Raw genomic sequence first — 21,990 nt, forward strand, 5'->3', positions numbered from 1 at the left:
TGTGTGTGTGTGTGTGTGTGTGTGTGTGTGTGTGTGTGTGTGTGTGTTCTAGCAACATGAGAGAAAGAAGAAAGAGTGTTAACATCAAGGCCAGGTGCTTTATATAGGCAGCAGCTGTATAGATCAGATGGCAGCAATCACCCAAGATATTCGTATCTGGTCAATGGAGAATAAAGTTAAACAGTAAGTCTCATTTACGTTCCTGCTCTTAGAATCATACATGAGATGTTTCTTTAGGTCCTAGGGCCCTAGACTGGAGAGCATTCAGTGCTGAGGTTCAAAGACAAGGGTTGAGATGAATTAACTGAGAGGGAAGTGCGTGGCTTGACTGAGTTCTCATGGTCACTTACACTGACAGTTCTCTCACAGATGAAGATGGCTATAGCTATAAGGATGAAGAGCAGCAGTACTGGACATGATACACACAAGGGGAAGAGGAATGGATGAACACACACACAAAGGAACTACACAGAAGAAAAATTAGTTTCCCTGTTCTTCTGTCTGATACATCAGAGAAGTCCAAGGTCGCTTTATAGATCCAGAACTATTGGGGAAAGATACCTAATACAGAACCTTTGCTGATTTCTGTGGTATGACACTTTCACATGATCAATTCTATGTTGCAACATGAAGCTATGAAGAACCAAGAAGAGTTGCTTCACTGTTCCTGCAGTCGACATTATTTCCACTATGTCAATGTCCTGGAAAAATTACCCCAGAATCCCAAATAATTGTAAATGTAACAATTTCTAAGTCAAGAATTCAGAGTAATTAAAATATAGCTTGCTAATTACGACGTGATATCATTTTAAATATATGATGATAGATGGTTTGTGGGTTTCCTGACTATTTCATGGTCCATTCTCAGCAAAGGACAGCTTCAGAACACATTTGGATCACATCTCTCTCAACGGTTCTGATCTTGGTCCTGCCCACCTCAAACCTTGATGGAGACGAAGGCCTGGGAGCTCACGGGCAGTAGACATGGCACATCATTGCTGCTGTCCTCACCAGCAACAGAGAGCAGTGGACCTTTCCAGAGAGAGTCCTTCTCGTCAGCCCTTGCTTACAGTGCGAAGCCATCTGCTGTTCTCCATTTCCTCATCCTACTTATATTTCACCTGCGCATTTTATTTTCTAATGCTTCCTGTGGGGTTCCTTATTTGCAAAGGGTACATTCAATGCACTCCCACCAGTCTCCCGTTAGACTGTTCAATAACTGAGTGTCTACATCTTAGGAGGTTCATGTAGTACTAGCTCTCTGTCCTATGGTCTCTCTCTACCTGGGTCATTGCTCTGGCTCAGGTAAGCTGAAAGTCTAAGTGGTGATATGTTTCCTGGTTTGCAATATTTTTGAATATTTCATTCCAATTGTTTAATAAGTTAAGCTTCATTTGCTCATTAATAATTCTCATTCTGATACTACCTTTATTGCTAGCTAAGAGAATTATTGCCTTGGTATAAGCCAAATATGACCATTTAAATTAAAAAAAAAAAACCCTGCCTGGATCCTAATTAAAGGTATACTGAAAGGACCAGGCCTGACCCCCTCCCCCAAAAGTCATCAGTCTCAGGAATGAGGCCATAGGTCACCAATTCCAGGAATAAGAAAAACCATAAAATTCCTTACCCAAAGAATAGCCTGGAGGTAACCACAAGAATGGGAAGGTATCTTATCTCAGGATGGGGCATCCCCACCGATGAACTAACATTCCTGAGGTTTACTCAGTGTTAGGTTAGTTAGCCAATCACTTTGTAAAGAGCTTACCCTTGGTCACCCAATGGTAACTGTTAAACCAAAAATTCCAGGTCCTTCCTCAAACCCCAATAAAAACCCTACTGTGCAGCTGTTGGGGCTCTCCTCTCTGAGCCACTCTGTTGGTGATAATGGAGAGACCTAGCTTAAGTCTGAATAAAGCTCTTTGATCTTGCATATGTGGCCTGGCTCCTGGTGGTCTTTGGGGACCTTAAGATATAGGCATAGCAATACCAGAATGTTTTCTTTCACTGGATTCAATCATCTACTGCTAGGGTTTCTTCCTGACATTCCTCTTTTCAGATATGTCATCGCAAATGCCTTAATCTGTAGAGTGTTGTAGAAGCACTAGTAGAAGGAAAACTAGACTTTAAAATATATAAGAGGAAAATGACAAAGGCAGTGTTGTGAAACATAATGCGGTGAGAGGTACCATGGGGGACTTGTGCCAAGATGTGCCCTTGAGCAATTACACCAAGCAACAGATCTGGTATATCAGGGTTTTACTGAGGAAAGCAAGCCATGAGGGTAGAGAAGAGGGTAGGGATTCACAGAGCAGGACAGAAAGGGAGGGAGAGAGACCACTGGGAAGGGTGAGACCTAAGCAATTGCTAGGTCCCTGAGGGCAGGTTGACAGAATTGCCTGTATGCTAACAGGCAGGCTATAAATAGCATAACTGTTTTTATTAATTACTACTAATAACGCTGTATACCACAACAGATTAATGGATCCCACTGTACACCAAATTATTTCCACCTTTACAGTAGTGGGGAACAGAAAAAGTCATTGCAAGTTCAAAATATAGTGAGGGGTACTGGTAAGATTCAGTTCAACAAACTCCTGTATTCCTGCGGAGTCCTTAGGTGGGCAGCACTCTGAAAAAGGGTCTGAGATGGTAAACACTTGGAGCATATTCAAATGTTTACATAAAATAGAGTGGGACTTCAGCAAAGGCTTAGAAGGTGTCACAGGTCACTGAATCCCTCAAAGTCTCCTAGAAGAGGCTGTAGAAAGGAGGTTGTTGGGCCAGCTCTGGCTTCACATGACCCAGGGCTGTGGGAAGAAAGGATGAGCTTGTAGGTGAAAGAGAAGAAATGAATATAGTAAGAAGTTGTCGAGGACAGCTGAGGTTAGGGAGTGTGAGTGATTCACAAGGGGACTTCTAAGAATCTGTGCAGAGTTTCAAGTTACTATCCCTTTAAATGACCAGAGTCAGAATGTAGGTGGGAGGAAATGAAGAAGTCTTGATAATTGAAATATGAAACAGTCTGGCTAGGGAGGGTGGCATCTCCAAGTCTGCCTTAATTAGGTGCTAAAAATAGCTACTTTAAAAAGTCTTGCTTCCTTTCTAGGCCATCCAGCATTCTTCCTACAGCTTTAGTCTCAGCCTCGTGCTAATTGTTTCTAATGGCCTGTAAACAAACTCCCCAAACTATTAACCTCTCTCTTTAGCCAGAGATTCAGGAAATTAGGCTTTGGGGATTAAAAAAAAGAAAAAAAAAAAAAAAAAAAAAAAGGTTCCCAGCAAGTTGCCCTGGAGGGTTTCTCAAAGTAGACACTGGCTTTGGAGGGGACTCAAGGTCAGACCAGAGCATAAGCTTATGAAGTGGAATAGCCAGCCATTCACAAAACCCTAAGAAAAGCCCCCGCCCTTTCCCTCACTGAGCTCGGCTGCATTTCTGTCTGCAGAAAGAAGTAGAAATAATGACAGCTTCCAGACATACAAATATTTAATTAAACCTCTCAAACATAATTTTATGTTATGTGTCATTGTGTATGTGCTTGTGACCTCTGATTGCCAAAAAAGTGTGTCTGATCCCCTGTAGCTAAAGTTACAGGAGGTTGGGAGCCACACAACTGGAATACTGAAAACTAAACTTGGGTCATCTGCAAGAGCAGTACATGCCCTAGCCATGAGTCATTTTCCCTGCCCATCCAGGACTTAAAACAAAACAAAACAAAACAAACATTACATTTATTTATCTGCTTTCTGGGGATGGCCAAGGAGTGCGTGTGCAGGTTAGAGCACAGCTCTGATGAGGCATCTTGCTTGGTCTTGATTCCAGGATTTTTACAAATATTGAAATAATATCCTTCTAGCTTGGATATTCTAGGGCCCACTTTGTTTTGCTTATCTTCTTTGAATGATGAAACGTAAGTTAATTTGTTCTAGAAAATAAGAAAGAAGAAAGAAAGAAAGGAAGAAAGAAAGAAAGAAAGAAAGAAAGAGAGAGAGAAAAAGAAAAGACAAAGAAAGAAAGATCACAGAATAGCCAAAAGATGTTATAAAAGAATGGCAATTTTTCAACCTAGATTTTAAAACTAATTTAAAATTACTTAATTTGTCCACTACAGGCTGAGTAATGGAGGTAGAGGTGCCAATGTTGAGCTCAGGTTATGCCCTAAGAAACTCCTCAATGTTTTGTGAAAACTGTTTTCTCCAACTGTGCCTTGCACTAGAAAATTCCATTTTACAAGAAGCTTTCTGACTCCATCTGGAGGGTTGAAGATGAATACAGGCTCCGAGTGGACCTCCAAACCATATTATCTGCCAGGAGCACCTACCCAGCACAGACTGTTAAATGACATTGCTGGGACTAGAAAGGAGCTGCCACATAAAATTTTCAACGTGAAGTTAGATTGCATGAGTGTATTACATGAGTGTATTAAAAAAATCTAGGAAAGCAGGCCTTCCTCTCCAAACATTTACCTGCCTGAACCTCACTCTGAACCCATCATCTCCTGATCTTAGATCTGAGTCAGCCTTCCTTGTTGGATTATGTAATGTCATTCTCAACCCTGATGATCAGGAGCTCCAGGAGCAGTGGCCTGCTGGACACTAGCCCGATTCTTCTCTCATCAATACAGACTGTCAGTCTGCTTCCAGAAGCTTTTGAACTCTGCCATAGGCTCTAATGTATATTCATCAGAACACTACATATATACACAGGTAGGTAGACATAGGCATTTACAGTGGGCTCTGTGATGTGTGCTATGAGAACTGATGTTAGTATACAGCAAATGGCTGAAACAGTTAAACCTTGTGAGTTTGTTGTTATTCTGAAAATCCTGACACTGTACTAACACATAAACATGTTTATGTTTCCGGAATAATGTGCTCATGGTGCCTCAGAAAAGACAAAAGCCTCAGATACACAATCATGATTACTTCAGGTTATGAGATTAGTTCAAATTACTGAGATCTTATTTGAGTTGATAATTGTGTTAGAATAACTAGCTATAATGATGAGGATTCATTCTTTTTAATGTTTCTCGGCATGTAGGAAGATCCAATAATAAATGTTTAAAACAAAGAAATTATTAAGTCATGAGATTCAACACAGGTAAGTTCCATTAGTAGCTTAGTATGAAGGCAGGAATTAAAAACAGCAATAATCTAACACATTGATATGCAGCACTTAGAGCAGCTAATATATCAATACATGATAATAAAAATAAATAATAAATAAAGTATAAACAGGACAATGTTTGTACTTACATGAATAGAAATGCTAGCATTCCTGCTATTATATAAATAAATCTCTACATTTATCTTTAAAGCCAAACATTCAATGCGGGCTATCAAAACAAGCTGTCCATGAAGCACTCAATCCAAGCCATCAGTTTACCTAGAAATCACACTCAGTCCAAGCAGCAGTTAGCTAGTCCAACCACCAGAGTGTGGCGGCTGTCCACACAGCTGCTTAATGCCAGCCCAATCAGTATGGCCACAGAAATAATGCCATGCTGAGTCCAGAGCATCTCAGAGAGCAGAGCCAGGTCTTCAGCCCTGTGTCATTCTCTTCCTTTCCCAGGCCTTGGTATCCCACGAGCAAGTTAAAACCTTACAACAAATGTCAGATTCTGGTTCTGCCTGACTCCTGCTTGTGGTGAGCTTAGCCCATCTCAGGTCCCCTGCCAGAGCTTTCTCAGCAGTTAGGAAATTAAAGCCTTATTAAAATGTCGAAAGTGACCCTAGTCAAGAAAGCTTCTCTTTCCCAAGTACGTTTTGGGTCACTAAGGTCCAATTTTTCTCCCAGTTATGTCTTAAGCAATTATGAGGTGACATTATTCCTTCCATTAATGTTAGAGCACATTTGCCTGCAGGAAGCTGTTCCCTCCCTACTCAAAGTATGTCATCTGAGATGATGTATAGAGTCAGACAGTCCCATGTGGATCAGTACCTCAATTCTAAAAGGACTATTGACAGGGTTCTCAGGAGAAGGCGAATGATAAACATCATCACTGATATTACACTGGATAAATGTTTAAATTTTCAATCTGTTTACATTAATTATCTCTTTTTTCATTTTTTATTAGTTACAGTTTATTCACTTTGTATCCCATCTGTATCCCTTCCTTAGCCCTTCCCAATCCCACCTTCCCTCCCTCTTCTCCTATGCCCCTCCCCCAGTCCAATGATAGGGGAGGTCCTCCTCCCCTTCCATCTGACCCTAGCCTATCAAATCTCATGAGGACTGGCTTCTTTGTCTTCCAATGTGGACTGGTAAGGCTGCTCATTTGATACTAGCACCAGCTTAGTAATAAACTGGATTTAGGAAATGGGGCCAGAGTGACCAAATTGTCCCTAGTTAAGCCACCAAGTGCTGGTAGCTTCAGGAGAAAACTCCGTTTCCACAATCCCAGCCTCTGCTTCCAGTGTTGTGTTCTGTGCAGCCACAGACCTTTTGAAAGCAGAGTGTGAGCTATGTATACATATATATATATATATATATATATATATATATATATATATATATATACACACACACACATAATTGTTATATATAACTGTTGCTTGGGTCCTTTGAAGGTAAATGTGCAAGCTTGGGTGTGATGGGGTAGCCCATTGTTCTAGGCACTGGAGAGGACCCCAGAAATTTGCTGAGCACCCTGTCTGTTGACTCAGTCCTCACAGTAATGAAGCATGATGTAGAAGGCTTCTTACTAGCCAGACAGAGAAGCAGTGAGCAGCAGAATTCTGTATCTAAAGTCCGTCTTCCAGGCTGGTACTATTAACTACTATGCTTCCTTTATATTTTGGGAGTTGGTAAGGACAATGGTGGCAACCTAAAGAGATTCGCAAGCCTTATTGGGGAGAAAACAAGGACAATGGAAATGGATGGAACAAGAAGCAGAGATACAGTCACTCTCTTCAGTTGTTGGGTACAAATGTGATGGATTATGAATTTAGGGGACAACTGAAGGTTACACAAAATAATGTATGTCAGTAAGTAATACTTAGATGGATGGCCTGAGCTCACTTCTGTGTTCCCAAGAGTGACAAATCTGGTAGAGCCCTCACCCGAAGAAGCAATTTAACTGAAATGTGAAAGGGTGCTGTGGAATGGAGATTACTCACTGTTAGCCAAAGGCTTGGAGCTGGGACAATGAGCAACTATAGCTAGTTGAGGATAGAAAGTCAATCTTCATCAGTGGGAATAAAGTATCTTGTTCATAACAGTGGAGAAAAAAAATCAGTTAGAAAAACAAAAAAACAAAAAAACAGAACACAGATTTCTATTCCTTGCCTACCAGGGAGGCAGTTCCCTTCTCCTACTTGAGTTCTCAAACAAAGAATCATAATTCATTGTCACTGAGGACTCCCAGTGATGAACAGGGAGAACAGTGAGGACACACGCTGCGGTGTGTTCCAACACGGATCATGACTACCAACACTGGGCCCACCCCAAACCCCAGCGGTTATGTGGCATAACAGAGGCCAACTGGAGGTTAGGGAAGAGAGGTAAGTTTGATTTATAGAGATGTGGGCGACATTATTGATTTCTTCTTGTACTTTAGTGCTGTGGAGTGAATGTAGCAACATTTTAAGTTGAAGGAGGAAGAAAATTCATGAAGGTTATCTTTCTCTGGTTGCCATAAGTCTCACCAGCCCCTTCCATTTCCATCTCTTTCCTGCAGTTACCCTCCTCACCAAAACAGTGACCTAAGACCTGGGAGAAAGGGAAAAGTAGAGCCAGCCATCACAGAACAGCGCATTCAAGTCATCAGGCAGTTTTGGCTTCAGGGCTGTTTTTTCACTTATTGTGACAACTACTTATTATTGTTCCCATGGCAATAAGTTAAAGGAGGAGGTGTAAGTATCAGATTTCTCTGTGTTTCACGGGTGCTTGCTGAACATACTGTAGTTCTACACAGTGGATTTAATTTGCATGTCTGATTCCTTAGGCTTCTTAGCCATTTGGATAACAGCTTTTCATGAAGAGCCTGTTCACAGGGCTGTCTTTTCCCTACTGACAGTTTAAGTCCCTCCCTCCTTACTTGCTCTGAGCTCTTCATAGCTGAGTGATGTGTTGTAAAACTGCTGCTCCGTGAGTTGCATGTGCTCCCTCCCCTGATGGTGCCTTTGATACCTTCATAGTGCTAATATTGATGAATTGATCAGTTTTTTCATTTAGCCAAGAACTCTGTGGTCTATATATGAAATCATAAATATTGTGTATTATTTTTATATTCAAAAACTTTGGTGTTTCAATTCTTATGTACTATGATCCACTCTATATTGGTGTTTCTATATGATGAGACTAGGAGATTGAAGTTCATTGTTTTTTTCATATGAACTCATACAGTTTTCCAAGATCCCTCTCTTGGTGATGCTACAATCACATGACCAATACGTATGTGTTGCTGAATGTGTTTACGTAGCTTAATAATATAACTCTGTACACTTTAAAAGGACTAAATATTAGAGATCTAAAGAAAAAGTGCTTTGGAAAATACAACTTCAGACTAAATATCGAAGTGCTAAAGGAAAAATGCTGACAGTGTAAGTAAGCCCTTTATACATTCTGTGCTCCTCATAAGTGGCTGACATGTCATAAACCCCCCTGGAGATATAAAGAAAAAATTCCTTCTGTAAGTGGAAATGTACAAAAGATGAAAATATCATTGGTTATAATAGATGCTAACCAGGCTGAGGCCACTAGCCACTTACTGTCTAGCCTGCCCTCTTCTCTGTGCTTTTGATACCGGATACTTCTCTGAAACGTGTCCAGGTAACATGTGGGTCAGTGGGGCTTAGCCTAGAGACAGGGGCTCTGCAGCAATCAGCATGGCTGGCTAGGATATGCCACATAAGGAGGGCCCCCAAGTTGATCTGCAGTTTTCTCAATCCACTTCAGGGTCCCTGATGTCCACCTCCATGGGATCTCAGGACCCCTGATGTCCACCTTCATGGTGGGAGCTCAAGGCCTATGGTGATAACTTTTATGGTGGTTACCATGTGTGGAGTAATTTGGTCAAGTTGAGTGAACTGTTGGACTCTTTGGAAGATTAATCAAGCACACCTCTGGGTATGTTCAGAGAAGATTAACTAAAGGAAGAGGCCTGCCTTGAATGCACTGTCACATAGGTCAGCTATCCTGATAGAGCAGAAAAGGAGGAAAGAGGCCTGGTAACAGAACATGTTCTTCTCTGTCTTCTGGGTACACAAGGTAAGCTGTTTTCTGAAGCCAGATGGGCTCAAGTCTCAGAAACTGTGAGCAGAACCAAATCTTTCTCCCTTTCAGTTCCTTCAGGTATTAGTCACAGCAACAAAGCCTGACTAACACACCCAGCCTCCTCTTGTACCATCTGCCAGTGCCAACAGGGCTTCTTAGAAGACCCTTACCATCCTGTCTAGGGAATAGCAACAAATTCCTACCCACTCAGAGAGGCTCTGAGGAACAGCCTTCTCTTATGCAGCAAGAGCACCTTCATTAACTCCTGAAGGAGTTAATTAAGTAAACTCATAGAAGCCCTGGGCTGCAATGGTCTTCCATGCCCTGAATTGCAGCTTACTTACTGAGAGCAGAGAAATGAAAACAGCAATCCCATTGATTCTTGGTCAACATTTAAGCTTACATCTGAAACTTTGATACATCTCCATCTTCTAGTTCCTTCCCTTCCAAACAAGTTATGATGTCACGTACTCAAGACAATGAATATATTCGTGAGCCACATACTTTGGTGGTCAAGGACATGGATTTTGGTGTCAGAATTATCGCAGAGTCTAATATTGATCCTCCCTTATCCATCATATAAAATAGATGTGACTGTGAGGAAGAAATACTTATTTGTATCTTATTTTCCCTTCTGTTTAAAATATGTATAACTTTCACCTCTGGCAGGAGGCAAGATGTGTGTGACTATGAAGTGTCCCCAGACACTAGCAGCAACAGAAAATGCCTTGTGGAATATACTTTCTATAATGGTGGACTGTCCCTGCATACACACATGTATGGGCTGAGCAGATATGAAAACGGTCCTATGCTGTCTGAAAATAGCACAATTCAGATCAGGCTCAGGAGGAGGAATCAGACGTGGAGGTCCACATTGTGGTCACCAAGGTGTCAGCAGGGAGTTGACTTTGGGGGTGTCAGTCTGGCCCTATCCATAGTAATGAGTGAGGGGGTTGGTCTGGCAGAAGCAGAGACTATGTTGGGTGGTGCTAGTTAAGCGGGTAGTGTCACTCTCTAGCTGGCTGGGAATAAAAACACAGGGAATAGGCAAACTGGTGCAGGATGCCTGGTCACATACAATGGCTCTACGTGTTTCTCTTATGTTCAGTCATGGCAAAGTCGAAGAATCATGAGGAAGACTCTCACACTAGAAGAATGAGTTTGGGTTCCCTTCTGTAGCAATGGAGTGGTGAGAACGAATTTTGGAAGCTGTCACCACTCTTTGCCTTGCTTCAGCCAGCCCAGGCCTATCACACCTAAACCTACTACAGTACCCTGCCTTCTGTTCTCGCTGGGTCTGCAAGATATGCAAGCTGCCATCTCAGCTTGAAGCACCTGAAGTGTTCCTGGGGTCACCGATGGACTTTATATATAATGAACACGTAGATTGATGAACTCTTTAAAACCTCCGGTGGAAAAAGAAGGGTTAAAAAAGGCAGATGCCCATGTGTGATATGTATGATCTCTTTATCCAAAGTAGTGTCCTCACAGGAAGCTGCTCTTCTGTGTGACTAATTCTACATATTAATGTAGAGGCATGAGGGTCTAATGAATCTCATAATACTACAGTGGACCTTCATATTGTTAAAAAAACAAAACAAAACAAAACAAAACCCTCTCTTTGGAGGTAGAAACCCTGGGAAGTCCATTGCTAGTACCTGTAAGAGGCAGGACTCCAGCCATGGTTTCTTCCACTTAGAACCTGTCAAATTAACAAGGAACAGAACCAACAGGTGACAAGCATAGCGTCAAATAATGACTATGAGCTCCAGGGTTTTGCAACTACCTTTTATTTTGTTGCAAATAAGTTCTGCAAACTGTGGAGGCCACAGAGAACAAGTCTGCAAACACTTAATTCTAAATGTCATGCGATTGATAGTCATGCATAAATCACTGTAAGATCAGAACTCTGCTAATCACTAAATATTCCCTCACAGGTTAAATTTTCTGTCTGAAGGTATGAAGCAATACCAATATTATTTGCAGCGGAAAATAGGTTCTTCCCTTCAACATAGCTTATAACTGATTAATAGCATTAATTGCAATTAGATAAGTGCACAGGCCATATAATATTATTTTTCTTTTTTAAAAATGAAAAACAGCTATTTAAAGATTGCATGGGCATTTAATTCTGTTGAAAATGGACTTTAAAACTAAACCATGACTGCTAGTAAAGTCCAAGCAATGGCCCCTTGGGGGTTTCCAGAACGTAGCTGCCTCTTTAACATCCATCAATGAAAAATGAACTGCTTAAAATCCAGAGGGTTACAACATGCAAGGTTGACCTTAATGGATACAAAACCAGTCCTGCAGGATTTGCAATATCATCCTCACTTTGCCAGCGGGGACCCTGTGCACCCATAGTGACAGTTAAATGAAAAGGTAAGGCCTGTGAATTTCACGCACAGGCACCTGTGATATCCCCAGGAAGCCCTGAGGATGCCACAGCTCCCATCTGAGACACACAGGGTTCACAGCCAGAGAACAGAAGGTCACTGGCTGGCATTAAAACTGACAACGGCTCACATTTCAAAGTATCAATGTAGATAAAATATTTCTTCTGTGTTTTTATAAGGAACTGACCCCACACAATATGCTTTAGTAATCCTATGGCTCAGACTTCAAAATTGGCTTCCCTTTACCCCATCTGCTTCTAAATACTCCACTTTGACCTCCCATTGTTTTATTGTTTTATATAATTGACACCTGGAAGATTCTATTATATACAGAAGAGACTGGCTTGTTGTTTTTTAATGGGAATATTAAGGTCTAGTGATATAGTTTAGGTGACAAAGTATTTGGCCTTGCAAGCATGAGGACTTAAGTTCAAACCCCAGAATCCATATAAATGGCTTGTAATCATAGCTGGAGATCTGGCTTAACATTTAAGAACACTTGTTGCTCTTCCAGAGCACCCTGGTTCAATTTTCAGCTCCCAACCATCTGTTCCTTTAGCTTCAAGAGATCTGACACCCTCTTCCAGCTTCCGTGAGCACCAGGCATACAGGTGATACACAGACATACATGAAGCATACACCCATACACTCAGAATAAAAATGAACAATCATTTAAAAAAAAAAACAAAACCTTGCAAACTTGCAATCTCAGGAGTGGGGAGGTGGGGACACGGGTTCCCAGGATTTTCTGGCCCGCTAGACCAAGCTACTTGGCAAACCTAGTCAAAAACATCCTTGATTTTATTTTATTTTTTAACATTGGAGGTGGTTCCTGAGGAACTACCCCCAAGGTTACCCTCTCACCCTTATACAAAGAAGACCAGTGCCTAGACAGACACACAGTCACACAAACCTGCTAAATAAAAAGGATGTGCTCTTTGCTGCGCTGTGTGAAACATTCACTTTGAGTCAACAGATGTAAAATCTTTCTGAGGCAAGGGCCAGTGCTGGACACTGGAGATAAGACAAGCCATGTTTGTGCGTAAGAAACATTTGGCATTTGCACTTGAGCATCCTGCAGTGTGTGGAGCTAACACACCAACACACCACAGCCAGCTCTGCTCTCTCCGGTTCTGACCAGCTCAGAATTGCAGGAACACCCAATTCTATGTCTGGCTTTTCCCTGCCTGATTCCAACATGACAACTTTCCCAGCTTCTACATGAAAGTCCACCTTTCAAGAAGACTTGTTTTTCACTGTACAGCTCAAGACTGTACCCTACGAGTGAGAATGAGGAAACGTCAGAGCAAAATCAATGCAAACAACAAGGACTTCAGTTGGTGGGATGGTTGACTGAACAACCTTCTGTCATGATTAGCGGTAAAACTTTAAACACCTTATCCTCAAATTCTCTTCTATTAAGGTGGAAACGCAAATTACTTCCAAGGATCGAAACTGAGAAGCCCATGGTCCTTGAGTGCTAAATGTTAACCTCAGGAGAGGTCAGCTGACAGTGGTAGTTGCTTTCTGAAACTAAGAAGCCATAGGCCAAGGAGTCACATGTCAGTCTCAGCAGAGGTCAGGTGACTGGGAGTGTTCTGATGGTGTGCTTTCTGAGAAGAACAGAATACAGAAGCCTTCTACCAAGAGTGTGTTAGAGTGTGGGTGCCACACTTCCTCAGAAGAATCATGAAAGTGCTAGAATTTGGGGGTGAAAAGATGCTTGCTGTGGCTGAGCATTTGCTCCTCTTACAGAGACCAGAGTTCAGTTTCCAGCTCTCACCTGTGTTGGTTCACAACCGCCTGGGGCTGCAATCCAAGAGTTCTATTGCCCTCTTCTGACTCCTGGGGGTACCTGCACACAGGTGCACATAACTACACATAGATTCACTAACATACACCTGAGAAAAATAAATCTTTAAATAAAAAAAAGGAGGTAATAGGACCTACTCTCATGAGGTGTGGAGCTCAGTGTGAAGGAGCTTGCTTTAAGCTGGCTGAGGCATCTTTGAGGCTTCCTCTTTTATCCACTCTGCTCTTCAACACTCACCTAATTGCTGTGATATAAATGAGGTATTCTTCATCCATTCAATCATATTGTTTGCTTTTCTCTTCCATTCATGGTAACATGAATATAACAAAACACTTCCCACATGTTCCTAATGATGTCTTGGCCCTGCCATTATCCATTACATGGCCATAGGCATACTACTGGGGACTTGAAGGAGGATTACATAACTCCATGATTACAAGCAAGAGATCCAAGGCCGTGAGATACAAAAACTCTCCTCAGGTTTTCCTTGAAGAAAAAGTCCTTAACTGAAATAAGTCACATGAAACAACACAATAGTCTCCTATCAGTGGACCTGGTCTGAGGTCTTAGCAAAAACCTCAGGTAACACTTGACCATAGAATATTGAGAAACAGTTATGTTGCTTAAGGCTTCCTTGTAGTGTCTCAAAAATAAGATGAACAAAGAATTTCATTTGGACTCGAAAAGTACTGTCTAGCCAAAATGAAACCATGAACTGACATAAGATGCTGAAGACATAATGAATGTATCCAAAGGGGACACCACAAAGATCTCTCTGTGAGGAAAGAATGCCACCAGCATGCTGCCAAATGACCATAAAATCCCTGTCACAAGGAACAAGTACAAATGGGTTTTGAGATAATCTCTGCTAATCTCCAGGCTTGACTAAATCTTTTCAGTATGCAATCCATGGTAGCTTTGCTTCAGTAAGTGAGTGGATTTTAAGATGTATTTGAAGGCAAGAAAGTTATAAAACTATTTATATTAAACGACAATGACAGCCAAACTGCAATTCTAATTGTAGAAGTCTCAAGGTGGTGCCATTTCTTGGATTTAATCTTGTGCTAGGAACTCGGTGTTACGCCCCGTTTCTCTCAGGTTAAATCTTGTTTGTGTAAATATGGCTGCATTTTACTTTGTCTTCAGCATCGAAAATGCAGCAAGGATGAGTGAAGGAGAAAGAAGTACATATGGGTTAGCTTGCCAGTCTTAGGGGTAATACTGGGGAGTAGTTATTTTTTTCTATACTGCCAAATATCTAACTTGATTAATGATATATAATTAATCCACAGATAAAATTTTAAAAAAACCTGTGAAATGTAAATAGAAAACAAAACCTGTTTAAATCTGTATTTAATTTTGACTTTCATTATTACCTCCTGGAAGATGTGTGGATTTTAAGGATAGTCCAAAGGAATCAACTACATTTTAGGGTCAGAGGAAAGATTAGGGCCTAATTCAAACTTCAAAGAGAGAAAACCCCATACTACATGGACAGACCAGCGGAACGGCTGGCTGGTGCGTGGGAAAGGTTCTGTGTTGGGAAAGTTTTGAACTGTAATATGTAAATGTGCACATAAGGTTGGGTGCAGTGCATTAACCACTTTAAAGTAGCAAGTATTTGTGACAAAGCTATTTTCTTTATCAATGGTCAGGACAAAGCTGAAAACATTATCAGAGAAGGAAAAGATTCAAGCTGACCCCACCTCCAAAAACCTCACAGAAAGCCTCGTCTAAATAAGTATAGCTTAAGAAAATAAATTTCCGAGTATACAGGAAGAACTTAAAACTGTCCATTAGCATCACCCTACTCCCATCCCGTCACACATGCTTAGGCATGATGTGTGCCAGTCAATGCTTTCATACTTGAATAGCATGGCTTCTTCACTTTTGGGCCAAGATCAGGTGCCAAGTCAGACAATATAATTCCCACTATATGTTTTCATGTCATCTTCTAATTAATATTCATTTCTTGATGTGTGTGTGTGTGTGTGTGTGTGTGTGTGTGTGTGTGTGCGTGTAGCCTTGTGCACATACATGTTCATGCACTTCATGGCCTGAATGAATATGGAGGTCAGAGGACGACTGTGGGAGCTGGTTCTCTCCTACTGTGGGTTCCTGGGATTGACATCACCTTGTAGGCCTGTGCAACATGAGTCTTTAGCTGCTGGACCACCTCACTTTCCCCAAATAAAATATTATTAAGGTGGTAGGGGTACAATGATAACCAAGTACAGTGTGGGACGTTGGAGTGTCCTCTTACAAGCTTGGGATACCCCAGTGCACATGTCTATCAAAATCCTTTTGTCCACCTTTCATTCAAGGTGTCCCTCTGCTTACAGAGGAGATTTCCTTCCATCAACCAGCTGGCTATCTATGCACACACTGCAACTGGACTGAATGGTTGTTTACCTCTACTAAATCGTGTGAAATACTAACAGGAAAAATCTTATTGTAACAACATGAATTGTCCAACACTTATTTCCCCAAGTATCTAGGAGGTGGCTTACTTTGCTCTAAAGATGATTGTCTGTTGTTAATAAAAATGGGATGTGAGGGAGATGTTCACAGTCAGGCAGCATAAGCCTTTTTTAATGGTCTTTATTTTTATTTATACATATATGTGTGAGAGAAACAGACTGACAGACAGCAGAGAGAGAGAGAGAGAGAGAGAGAGAGACTTGTGTATGGGGGTACCTTAAGAGTGTGTCAGATCCCCTGGTTACTAGAGTTATGGATGGTGGTAAGCTGAATTATGAGTGGGTGCTGGGAACTGAACTCAGGTCCTCTGGAAGAGCAGCAGGTACTCATAATTACTCTCCAGGTTCTCCTCACTTACATCCCAATTTCATCTTTATCAGTGCTGACTGGTAGGCTCTACTTGGCTTAAGAAAAATGTTTCCTTAAAAAACTAGAAGGTGATTTTAATTACTTGTTGCTATCAGAAGAGGTGAGCCCTCATTTGTAGAACTGTCTGGCTCCTTCCTGAAATACTAGAAGCATTGTTTCGTCCTTTCAAAGTATGTTCTCTACGTGGTCATTCACTTTGCCCTAGTGAAAAGTAGGTCAAGCACAGCAATTTGTGGGCATTGTTGTGGCATTTTTCTACCAGAGCAGTGACTAAACATGAGAAGCAAGGAAAACGCGGTGGTGGAGACTGGTTTGGCCAACAGCTATTCTTAAAATATTTAAGCTTCTTTGTGTTAAAATTCAAAGCTAGTAAAATATGGAAATACCAAGCCAGGAGTATTAACACCAACTATGACATCATGAAGTAAATTCAAAGGGGCACCTCCTTGAGTCCCAAAGGCCAAGAAGCAGCAATGCTGAAATGCCTGTTTCATTCTTCCTAGTATGAAATCTAAGTCCCCACCTTTGCGTTCCATGCTTCTTAGCTAACCTCTGAGGACACATGCCTTCTTTATTCTCTGCATCTGCAATGAGGAGGTATTTCCCTCTCTGCTGCTTACTCTGCAGATCCAGGAGATGATGTTTCTCCTGCCTTAACCTTGACTCCTAAACCAGAATCCATGTCCTTTTGTGTTTCTCCCTTCCCTCTCACATGGTCTGTGCATTTCCTGTATTTCACAGGGTTTGAAATAACTGCCCCTGAAAGTAACTGCATGCTTTCATCCGGATACAGGGATGTATGAGAAGCCACAATACAAATGGAGACAAACACATGGAAGAACTCAAATGTATGGAGAAGATATTTTAAAAATAAAATGGCCTGGCAATAGTTAGTAATGTTCATAAATTGTTATTCCACTACTAATGCTAACACCATATTTTACTTTTACTTCAGAGCTCACTGATATTGGGTGAGTTTACATGTGTAGATGAACCAAGATTACACTAAATTTTATATTTTGTCTCATATTTGACTACTGACTAATCCAAGCAATTGGCAGTGTCATAATTTCACCACAGCATTATATACCCAGATTTGGTGGCATCATAGACACAGATGTGCACCATGGAGAGTCTCCAAGGAAGGTCTGCCAGAGGACAGAGGATGGAAAGCAGGCCACCGAGGGCCTGTCCCTGAGAGCCTTACCTGACATCTGTGCACGCTATGCAGGTGATGTTGCGACTGTTGCTGGCGATCAGGTTCAAAGCCACTGATGTTTCCTTGTCAGAGGTCGGGTGTGCTCCACATTTAAAGAAAAATTCCTGGAAGAATGAGGAAAAACTTCTATACATATGGATCCTGCCTGGTTCTTTATCCTTTTCCAAACTTTTTTTTTTTTTTTTTTTTGCAGTAAACAATCATTTGGGGGCAAGAGAAAAAATCTACTGTTAGAAACAATTAACCATCAGCTTTTGGAAGCAAAGAGCAACCTTGTCTGTTGCAGAACTGGTCAGCAATATCCTGAGCATCCCAGAGGACCATGGGCCTTCCCTAGGTCACCTTGTAAGTATCCTTACAATGGGAGCAGGTGTACAGAAGGAGGGATCTGGAGAGCCAAAGGCCACAGACTCGCATGTACCAAGATGGCTAACATTGATTGCCATCCTCACAGGATCCATCTAGCATTACCTGGGCAATGCATCCTAAGTGTAGCTAATCCCTTCCCATGAGCCTACATGAAAAGAAGGAAGCAAGCTGAGCATCAGCTTCTTGACTGTATGGACTCAATGTGACCACTACCTCTGGCAACTGTGTACCAGGACAAATCCTAACACCCCTCCGCCCAGGGCTGCTTTTGTCAGATATTTTGTTGCAGCAATAAGAAAAGCAACACGGGAAAAGGCAGCATTGGCAGTAGGCAGGTACTCCCGACGGGAAGGGGGCAGGATGCCCCCTTCCAGCCTAACTCCCAGCACAGCCTCAGACCTGATTGCTCAGCTCTAATATCTGACAGCTGCATATTCAAGTACGCCTCCTTTGCTGCTTTATTTCTTTGCCCAGCTGTGTTATTTTAGGATATATTCTCTTTTCTTTTCACCCAGCTTCTTCTTTCCTATTTCTCATTTTTTCCCTTAGGTTCTTCCTTTATATTCACACATGTGAATAAAAAGGCATTGGGCCAGTGGTCATTATGTTCCTTGTTTCTGCTCTTCCATGGGATTCCAGATTTTCTGCAGTGACAGATCATCTAAACTATGTATGACTGGGTGACAGGAGAAGCCTTGAAACCTGCAACTGCTCCCTAGAAATGCTTGTGTAGACTAGGAATGTGGACGGCATCCTCCCTCTTAACACTAGACCTGATGTCAATCAACTTTTATGAGAGGCCCCAGACATGAAATAGGAAGCATTTCCACTTTGCAGGCCAAATTTTCTTGAAACTTTTCAAATTGGCGCTGCATCCATAGATGACTTGTGAGCTAGAGGTGACATGTTAGTGCTAGAAGTAAGCACTAACTATTATTTTTCCTAATAAAACTTTATTTACAAGATATGTGGCAATTTTGAATTTTACCTGGGTCATGGTTTATCCCCTCTGGGAAATCTCTGAAATCTTTCTATTATTTTTACATCTTAATAATGGCTGGTATATAGCAGGCATAGGATATGTTTTATCAAATGAAAAACTACAATATTAATTACTAAATGGAAACCTTAAACTTTCGATTATAGCACTCAAGTTTGTTCTCTCCTGTTTGAAACCTGATGAATTTCAAAATCATGGATATACCACCTGAGTATCTCTAACTCTGAGATGTCAAATAATCACTTGGTGAAGGTGCACACCTCCAGTTCAAGGTTGGGGTCAAGGTGTTAGTTAACTAGATCTTATCTGACTCAGGGCAGCATCGTAACAGCCAACACTTTATACAGTTATCTTCTAATCATTGGTATTAAGCATCTCAGTGAACTAGGTGGGTGTGCAGGTTATTCTTTAGGACCTGGGTTCAAGTTCAGGACACCTGCAGAGTTCAGTGTATAAGCCCGGGTCCTTGCTGCTTCATCACAGAAACCACATGGCTGATTGTTGTGCTTTTCTGAACATTGGATATTGTCTTAGTCAGTGTTCTATTGCTGTGAAGAGACACCATGACCATGGCAACTCTTACAAAGGGAAGCATTTAATTGGGGTTTGCTTGTAGTTTCAGAGGTTGAGTCCATCGTTGTCATGGTAGGAAGCATGGTGGCATGCACAAAGGCACAGTGCTGTGGAAGTTGAGAGTTCTACATCTGGATCTGCAGACAACGTGAAGAAAGAAACATTGGGCCTGACTTGAGCTTTTGAAACCCCAAAGCCCACCCCCAGTGACACACTTCCTCCAACAAGAACACCCACACTCCAACAAGTCACAATCTAATCCTTATCAAGTATACCACTCACTAGGAAAACACATTTCAATACATGAGCCTAGGGCAGCCATTCCTATTCAAACCACAAAAGATACCATTCTTTTCATTCAACCATTTGAAATACTACAAATCCTTCAGTGTCAATCGAAGGATACTGAGAAAGGATTTAAAGCAATAACTGACCACTTAAACAAAAGGTTTGGAAGACATGGCTGACCCTGTGAAATAGACTGGGCTGGCTTCCACTGCCTTGCTGGCATGAGGAAAGAAATCCTCATCTCTAACATAAAGCGATTCTCTCAAAAGAGCTGAGCTGACAGAACACTGAGGATGTTTTTCATATACAGATATATAGATAGAAAGTATTTATATTTTTTCTTAGCTTGCAAAAAGCTACTGGTAGACACTTAGATAACAAATCACAAATTGCTCTAATACTATATGAAACTCAGCCCTATAAAAGCCAAACACCTTATTATTTGGGGTGGGGGGGGTAGATGTTTTTAGACAATGATATATTTAGAGATTTAGAAAGTGTTGTTAATTCAAATGATACGATAAAACTAACATACAAAATTTCAAGTCTGCATATTAAATATAATCCTAGCACTTTCTCTGCCAATCTTTGTAAATGCAGTGCTAGAGTAACTGTCAAGAACTGGGAAGGATCCAGGGCTTTTGTCTACCTTGCATGCTGTCCACTTCCTGCCACTCCATTATGGACACTGTCAGAAGACAAAGGAATCATGGAAAGGGCTTTGTGCCATAGCACAGGCAGGGAGGAGTGGGTGGATCTAGCTGAGTGCCACCCTGTGTGAGTGGTGGCAGGCATCTGGGGAGGACTCTGAGCTTAGAGAACTGGATCTTTAAAGAGAACTGTAAGCAAGCCTTCCTTTTCTCCTGAAGGGGACATTGGCTTTATTATACAGGATAATTAGCAAATCTGCCTTTTGTTCTGGGGGGAGACATTAGCTTCATCTTCCAAGGTCATTAGCTCTTTCCTGCAAAGATGGTCCAAGACAAAGGGTAGTTAATGGCTCCCTCTCAAGATGAGCATAAGTGAGAGGCCAGCAACTGTCTCCCAGCAGTGCAAATGTCCTTCCTCACAGGCTAATTAGCAAAGTGATCTAGTTTGTTTCTCTTCCTGGAAATCAGTGTGCTAAAGCTTTCCCGGCTACACTAAAAATCAAACAAGCTAACAAAAACAGTAAGGGACAGTATCAATGATATTACAAGAGGCATGTGCTAAGATTCCACCTTGAATCTTAGGGAAAGGGAAATTTCACAGGAGCCTGGTTCTGTGGCAACAACTGTGGGCCACAAATGTTACCTCACAAATAAAAGGAAGGGATGTTTAAAAACTACATGAATTTTTCCACATAATTGCTTATTCATTGATATCCATGTATAGAATTCTGGGAAGTCTTTATTAGCAAGAGGCTAAAAACTATGACAATAATGGTTAGTTTTGTCCAGTTTTTGAATGATAGCCAAACAAAAAAGAGAGAGAGAAAGAAAGAAAGAAAGGAAGAAAGAAAGAAAGAAAGAAAGAAAGAAAGAAAGAAAGAAAGAAAGAAAGAAAGAAAAGGGCTTAAGTAGTAGTACCCTTTGTCAGCTATAGATCTGACAGAGGGTTAATATCCAGAATGAATGAAGAACTCAAAAAACAGAGTCAAAGAAACAAATGACCCAGTTAACAAATGGACTTTGGATCTGAACAGAGTTCTTTAATAGGAAAAAAAAAAAAAAAAAGAAGAAGAGTACTTGGATTTATATTGTGACTGTGTTAAATGCAAGGCCACTGTTTTTCCTTACTACCATTAAATAAAACATTCTAAACCCCACAGAACTGTATTCCTCTAGGCTTCATATACACACTTAACACTTCAACCCTTTCCAGCAGGTGGCTGTGACCTTCCGTTCTCACTGAGTTCTGCTATTCACCTGGATTCCTATTCCAGATGGAGACACCTGATCCTCTCACCAGTTCACACACATAAAGTTAGGGTCCACTCATGAGGACAAGTCTAGGCCTCTGCAGCTCAGATGTCCGCTGAATTCTTGGTGGGTACCTCATCTGGTCACTCTCCAGTTACAGAATCACTTCTCCTGAACACCACTCTTCACATGCAAAGGAAACTGCAGCAGCCAGGGTGCAAAGGGACATGCCAACCAGCTAAGTAGAGGACTAGGAACCCAGCTGTGTCAAATTTAGAGGATCTGCAGCCAATCTGTCAACCCAAGTACTATTTGAGGGGTCCTGACTTACTGTAAACATAACCAACAAATGGCTCTAAAGCCT

At 41.4% G+C, this 21,990-nt stretch overlaps 1 protein-coding gene across 3 annotated transcripts in view; it reads right to left on the bottom strand.

Annotated features, from left to right (window-relative positions):
- Prkn (parkin RBR E3 ubiquitin protein ligase) overlaps positions 1 to 21,990 on the bottom strand; it is a 1,244,902-nt gene that overhangs the window by 535,707 nt on the left and 687,205 nt on the right. For all 3 annotated transcript variants that reach the window (XM_055615985.1, XM_055615986.1, XM_055615987.1), the window contains exon 6: positions 17,484 to 17,599. In XM_055615985.1, coding sequence (XP_055471960.1) covers positions 17,484 to 17,599 — 116 coding nt within the window. The remainder of the gene's footprint in view (positions 1 to 17,483; positions 17,600 to 21,990) is intronic.

Source organism: Psammomys obesus, unplaced genomic scaffold (assembly GCF_907164565.1).
Source record: "Psammomys obesus unplaced genomic scaffold, mPsaObe1.curated_primary_1811, whole genome shotgun sequence".
Lineage (NCBI taxonomy): Eukaryota > Metazoa > Chordata > Mammalia > Rodentia > Muridae > Psammomys > Psammomys obesus.